This window comes from Chrysochloris asiatica, unplaced genomic scaffold (genome assembly GCF_000296735.1).
Source record: "Chrysochloris asiatica unplaced genomic scaffold, ChrAsi1.0 scaffold00169, whole genome shotgun sequence".
Classification (NCBI taxonomy): Eukaryota; Metazoa; Chordata; class Mammalia; order Afrosoricida; family Chrysochloridae; genus Chrysochloris; species Chrysochloris asiatica.
In genome coordinates, this window is record NW_006408687.1 from 4,499,049 (window position 1) to 4,506,335 (window position 7,287).

Below are 7,287 nucleotides of genomic sequence, written 5' to 3' on the forward strand. Positions count from 1 at the left end.
ATACACTGGTTTACTGGATAACATAACAATGTGAGTCAAGTTTAACACCAACAGAAAAAAATGGGCAGGGGTAGCAATAGAATTATGCACAGACTTAGCAATTCCTTAGCCTGCTGAGAAACTAGATGGGAAAATGTAGTAAATATTTCTGTGACTATAGTGATTTCCCATAGCGACCCTGTACAGGGTTTCCGAGGGTGACTCGATGGCACTTAACAACAACAATAGTGATTTCAGTCCATTAGAGGTTATCATTCAGTTTACCCATTCACTGCAGTTTTAATAACTGAAAAATGGATTCAGAGAAAGTCACAGTTCAGCAAGCACCCTCCCTCCCTCTCCAGATCCCTGACATTCAAAAATACACTTTAAATAGGGAAAGTTTAGGAAAAGCATACTTGTTCAAAATTATTTTTAGATATAATCGAGATTATATTACTGTACATACTTAGATACACTTGTTCATAGTTAGTTCCAGTGACCATATTATTGGCCATATATAGCACTTTTATGCTCAAAAAGAAATATCAATCCAACAAAATGTTTACATTTAATTTTCTTTTAATGACATATTAAATTTAAAGAGGAACTGGCTTTTTGGGGTACCTCACTTTAACGTTATTGATACAAATTTACCAGAGAAATAAGTATATATTTTGGGCAACATAAAATAATCTGTGAAAGGTTTCTAAGACAGATGCATTATCTTGCTCAATTTCCAAAAATAAATATTTCTAAAGGAAATATTTTAAAACAAGGTATTAAAAAAAAGCCCAGTTACATAAAAAGCATGTTCTGTCCCCAAACTTTCTCAAATTCAAAAGAGATTTGCTTCCTAAAACATGACAGCCTTCATTTTAAACCATTCAGTCTGTTTCCATGGCAACACTGGGGATTCCTTGGCTACCATAAGTCGCATTATCTGACTGTGGAATTTTTCAATCGTCTTTACATCTTGAGCTTGGTCTGTTCTGTACACCAAACAAAGTAAATCATCTGTTACTTTAATACACAGACTGCCATCAGTATGCTTATATTTGAGAACCACACGTGCCTTTATGGGGTCAGCGAGGTAGAGCTGCTCGGCTGCACAGCTGAACTTCACCCAGGTCTGGTACTGAGGTATCGTGGACTCTGAGGCCAGGGAGAGAGACGCAAGGTGGCGGGAATAGAGGCGGGTGAGACTCGACCCAGTCAGCCCACCTACCCACCCACCTCCTGCGGCCACCGCTCTGCAGTTATGATAAATTATTTCCAATCTTTAATTCTAAAATTCACAAAGTATTTTAATAGGCAAATATACCAAAGACACGTGTAGGAAATGATTGGGTAACTGGCCCTAGATGCTCAGACACTGAGCTGACGTCTTCACTCATCACACTGACTTTACCTAAAAAGAACTTTTGAATCAGCTGGAGTGCCATTTGACTCGTAAGTAGGTGCTACGTCCATGCTAGAGTCTAATGGTAATATTTTTCAAAGTAAAATACAATAACATGTGAATATATTTTCATGTGAAGTTTATCAAAGTCTGTATGCTAATTTTTTTCAGCATCTTAGCCATATCAATGTTGTAAAAAAAACCTAGTCAGGTGTTAAAATTAGAACTTAAAAATCAAGATCAAATTTCAATTTAGACCTTCAAAATCAAGATGAATTTTCAATTTAAACACCTGTAGACCTGGTGTGGCACTGTAGGATGATGGGCTGGACTGCAAAGTCAGTTTGAACCATAAGGTCGGTGGTTCAAATTCACCAGCCGCTCTTTGGAAACACTATACAGGGTCTCTATGAGTTGGAACTGACTCAACGGCACTTAACAACAACAACATACTTATACAAGAAGTCCTGGTGTGGTGCTATAGGATAAGCACTGGACTGCTAACCATGAAGTTGGTGGTTCAAGACCACCAGTCACTCCTGAGGAACCCTGTACAGGGTTGCTTTGAGTTGGAACTAACTTGATGGTACTGGCACTTAACAACAACAATATTTATACAAGGAGCTATGGTGACACAGTGGTTAAGTGCTAGATTGTTAACTGAAAGGTTGGTGGTTTGAACCCACCTAGAGGCTCCATAGGAGAAAAGACCTGGTCATCTGCCCAATACAGATTTCTGCCTAGGTAAATGCTCTGGGGCACGTCTACTCTGTGAGCCATGACAGACTCAGTGACACACAAGAACATAGGCTTGGACATTGGGATCAACCCTATTTTGCCTCCTTCAGAATGTTCTAGTTTTTTGAGGTACAAAGTGTCTAAAAGGTCAGAATTCAAGATTAAGCAAGTACCTGGGAGTAATGAAGAAAAGTGTTACTGAAATGTCTGATTTAAGTTCTAGTAACTTTTAGAAAAACAAGATACTGTTATTTCACTAAGGCTAAATATGGAGTCCTGGTGTGGTGCTGTGAGTTAATGCGCCAGACTGCAAAGCTGTTTGAACTACAAGCTCGGTATTTCAAGCTCACCAGTTGCTCCTTGGAAACCTATGTAGGGTCGCTATGGGTCGGAACCAATTCGACGGCACTTCACAACAACAACAAATATGCACGTAAGTTTTTTTCCCCATTCCCTAAAATGTTAAAAGGCAGTGTGTCTGGAATCCAGAAACCAAGAACATAGAACCAAATTGGTTTAATTCTCTCACTAATAAACTATGGATCAGTGCACTGGAAAGTACATAAGGGATTCTGCAGTATGGTGAGAAGACTTTGGAAAGGCCTCAGTAATTGAGGGAGCAACGAAACTGGAACATCTCTGGGTCCGAACATCGGTGGGCAGGAGTGGTCTCCATAGCAACCAACCTATGTCCCAAAAGCTTCTTTAGCTGGACAGTTCAACAGTAAGTGCCCAGAGAAATCAGTCTGTGGAAACATTCCATTATCTTTTTATCCCATTTTCCCCACAAACTTTTTGTAGTCCATTCATATATCTTTTTCAGTAAGAAACAGTACTCAACACCCAGGTCTACCTACAAAATTCTCTACTCCAGGCTTGTTCTATAAGCATTAGAACGTTACATTACAGAGGACTACCCAATGGCAGAATGGACAAGGTCATTAGAAAGAAAAACTTTCCATTAGTATAGTTCTTAGAAGAAGACGGTCAGCAGCGGGGCCACATTCCCATCAGACACGGATCAAATATCAACAACAGTCACAGAAACTGAAGATACACATCCATCCATGGAGAGCAACTGCATATTCTCTTAATGCCTAGAAGCAAGTAAGTGTGGAAAGTGTGGCTTTATAGTTAAGTTAGTGTAAAGGAAACATTTTCTCTTACTGATCTTAGTGTTCTATTACCAACCCCACCAACCACTCCTAAATAAATGTACACAATTTACACAAATAACACACAAAGTTCAATGCATTAATAACATGGCCTTTTATAATATGCTCTTTCTTTTTACTTACTTTTAATCTTGGGTAACTTTAAATACACAATCTAATAACAGTAAATACACATTCATGTAACAAGAGTCATATCACTATGACTATTCTTTCACTGGCTACATCTTGAAATAACAGCAGTGGACTTCAAAGATGATAGGAAAACAGTTGGGGCACTTGTTCAGTCTTCTTGTAGAACATTTGTCTTTCCTTCTTCTGCAAGGTTTTTCTCAGGAAATATAGGAGGTTCAAAAGAAACAATCAAAACCATGTATCTCTTCTTCTACAATGTCAGCACTCGTGTTGTAAAAGGATGTCATCTCAAGTGCTAGCAGCATCTAAAAGCACAGGGCATAGACCACCAAATGTTTTACAGGCAATTCGTCTAGAACTGAATTCTATATCTCTTGTTTGATCACACTGTATATATGGATAATACTACCAGATATCACATAATCTAAGAAAACCTTGTTGTTGTCAGGTGCCATCGAGTCGGAACCAACTCATAGCGACCCCATGCACAGCAGAATGAAACAATGTCTGATCCTGGGCCAACCTCACTACCACTGCCACACTTGACGCCATCAGTGATGCCACCTGTCCAATCCATCTCGTTAGGGGTCTTCCTCTTTTTCTCTGACCCTCCACCTTATCCAGCATGACATCCTTCTCCAGTGACTGTTTCCTCCAGACAATATGTCCAAAGTATGAGAGACAAAGCTTAGCCATCCTGGCCTCCAAGATCATATTTATAAAAAAACAAGATTTTAAAGATAACCTTGAGGACAATTACCAAACTTATCAAGTATTATTTTATTTAAATAATGACTCATTTTGACAAAACAGATTGTAAGTTTTATGGGACCTGCCTGCAGTTTATTCAAGTTGTAGGAATTAACTCATATTGGTTAATTGGTTCATTAGTAGGAATTCATTCACGTAGCTTGTAGTAAAACACTATGAAGAATAATTTTAGGTCTGGAAATTTTTTACAAATATATGGCTATATGAATGTATTGCAGAGACTTTCCCGAGATCTTGGAAGGAGTCTGTGCAAGTGAGGAATTAGTCCAACCTGAAACGTTAGCTCTGTCCACTTCAGAGTAAAATCACTTTAACTATCACAGGCACACAGAATGTGGTGTGAAGGTTAAAGGTTAATGTGAGATTTGTATTCCCATAATGTTCCACATAGAATTAATGAGCAATTGAACACTGAATGACTGGTCTGAGGTCAAATGGCAAATCATCACTCAAAAGGGCTCATATTTTTCAGTATTATGAAGCTATATTAAAAAAGAAGGCAATCATTTGGTATGGCACTGATCCTACTTTTACCGGGAAAAAGAATGCCAAGCAATCATTTATTCTATCTTGATTTACAAGACCATGGGGCAAATAACTGGTGAGGGAAAAAACGTATACCCTTCTGGAACACCTTGCTAACCTGCATTCACATTACCATATCCAATAAAATGCAAGTGATTAGCTTAAGAGGAAAAGATGTAAACTCTCTTTCTTGTGAAAGGGATTTCATCCAAGAGACAAATGCTACTTTTGGTTTTTAAAATGGCACAACTCTTAACCTATCAGGAGTTCTAATGGAATCAATAACCAGAGAAGGCTTCAGCTAAATAATCTGGTCTTCTGTAAACTATAAAATATCTCCCATGAAAGGTTACACAGCTTTCAGAATGAAAAATCAGACCTACCCAGGTCAGAATCAAAATAATCCTCAGTGCTGGTATTCAACTCGAGGGAAATCTGTTTCCGAAGCATCTGTCAGGGGAGCCCCTGATACCTATGGATTAATAATCAAAGCATCGTTAAGTTCTCACTCCTCTAGCAACTCAATTCTCATGATTCAAATACCAGATGTTTACAATGAACTATTTTTAGCTCAAGTTACTTTCATGGAAGTGAATAAAATAAGGGGACATTCTTCTTTAATTTATTAATTTATCTATTTAGAAAGGGAGAGAGAGAGAGAGACAGTGTGTGTGTGTGTCCTGGTGTGGTGCTGGAAAGAGAGAGAGAGAGAGAGATTTCTGATCTGCTAAAACTACTAAAGTTCATCATCTTTCCAACTTAACAAAAACAAAACAAAATGTGGTGCTAATAGATAGAACAAGCCTGGAGTAGAGAATATTGTAGGTAGACCTGGGTGTTGAGTACTGTTTCTTGTTGAAAAAGGTATATGAAGGGGCTTCAAAAAGTTTGTGGAAAAAAGGATAAAAAGATAATAGAATCATTCCACAGACTGATTTCTCTGGGCCATTAACTTTTGAATTACCCAGCTGAAGAAGCATTTGGGACAGACGTCCATTGCTAGGGGGCCCACACCTGTCCACTGATGTTGGAACCCAGAGATGTTCCTGTCTCATTGTTCCCTCAATTACTGTGGCTTTCCCAAAGTCTTCTCACTATGCTCAGAATCCCTTAACTACGGTCATGCTCACATCTGTTTCCAATGGACTGGTCCACAATATCTTTTCCAATGTACGGGTCCACAGTATATTAGGTGGGAGGATTAAAGCAATTTGGTTCCACGTTCTTGGTTTCTGGAACCCAAACCACATTCTGCATTTATCATTTTAGTGAATGGTTGTGAAGGGGGAAAGAACTTGTGTGGATTTTTAGCCATAAACAATTAGCAGTTGTTTTTTTCCTAAAAGCCAGTGACTAGAACTTAGCTCAGACATTTAGCTAACACTTTAAAATGGTAGGTTTCCCATTTTGTTTGTTTGCCCTTCTGTGGCTTTGCCCAAAGGACAATCTAGTCACAGAACGGCGACGAAGTACAAAGGGCAAAAACTGTAACAGACACTACATCTTTCCAGTCACAGGAACCAAGAAAAAGGGGTTCCTGCAAGGTAAAAAGTGGAATCCTGGAGGAAAGAGAACAGCAAAGGGAGTTCTCTAATTCTGTGTATGTCTTTGTTGTTAAGTGCTGTTGAGTTGGTGCTGACTCACAGTGACCCTATATGAGGTGTCCAAGAAGCAGCTGGCGGATTTGAACTGCCCACCTGGCAGTTAGCAGTCCAGTGCTGATCCTGCAAAGCCAAATCTTAATTTAAATACTGAACTATGTATACATAGGACAGATCAAAATCATCACAGCAAAGGCTTAGAGAACTAACTTTTGAACCACCTCTCAAAGACAGTAAGATACAATTCACAGTGTGACTGCCTGCTTGAAAAAAAAAAAAGGATCAACATTATCCAGAGGATTATAACACAACACAGAGTCTACACAATAAACCATTCACAATGTCCAGGATATGATGCAAAGTTTCTGGATATAAAAAGATTCAGGAAAGTAAGACCAATTCTCACAGGAAAAGATAATCAACAGATATCAACCCCACAAAAGTCTAGACACTAGAATAGCCATATAAAGTTATTTAAAGCTACATGAAATAAAGAGAAATATACTTGAAATGAATGAAGGAACATGAATTCTTAGCAGAGAAATAGAAACTATTTTTTAAACAATTAAATTTAGAGATAAAAAACACAGTACCTGAAATTTAGAAGAAAGCTATGCTTAATCACAGTACCTGAAATTTGGAAGAAAGCTAGGCTTAATCACAGGACCTGAAATTTAGAAGAAAGCTAGGCTTAATCACAGTACCTGAAATTTGGAAGAAAGCTAGGCTTAATCACAGAATGGAGATGATTAAATTAAAGAGTCAGAGAACTTGACAAAAATCATCAATAAATTTTACTCACTCTGAATAAGAGTTAAAAATAAAGTTTGAAAAATGTGAAGAGCACTTTAGAGCCCTATAGGAAAATATTAGCGTAGTGGTTACGAATCGGGCTGCGAACCTTAAGGTCAGTGGTTCGAAACTACCAGCTGCTCCGCGGGAGAAAGATGAGGCTTTCTACTCC

At 38.4% G+C, this 7,287-nt stretch overlaps 1 protein-coding gene across 1 annotated transcript in view; it reads right to left on the bottom strand.

The window, feature by feature from the left end:
• Positions 1-6,169: 6,169 nt before the first annotated feature.
• The window catches only part of CDKL2 (cyclin-dependent kinase-like 2 (CDC2-related kinase)), a 92,611-nt gene continuing 91,493 nt past the window's right edge, over positions 6,170-7,287 (bottom strand). Inside the window, exon 11 of the mRNA XM_006871602.1 lies at positions 6,170-6,259. Coding sequence (XP_006871664.1) covers positions 6,170-6,259 — 90 coding nt within the window. The remainder of the gene's footprint in view (positions 6,260-7,287) is intronic.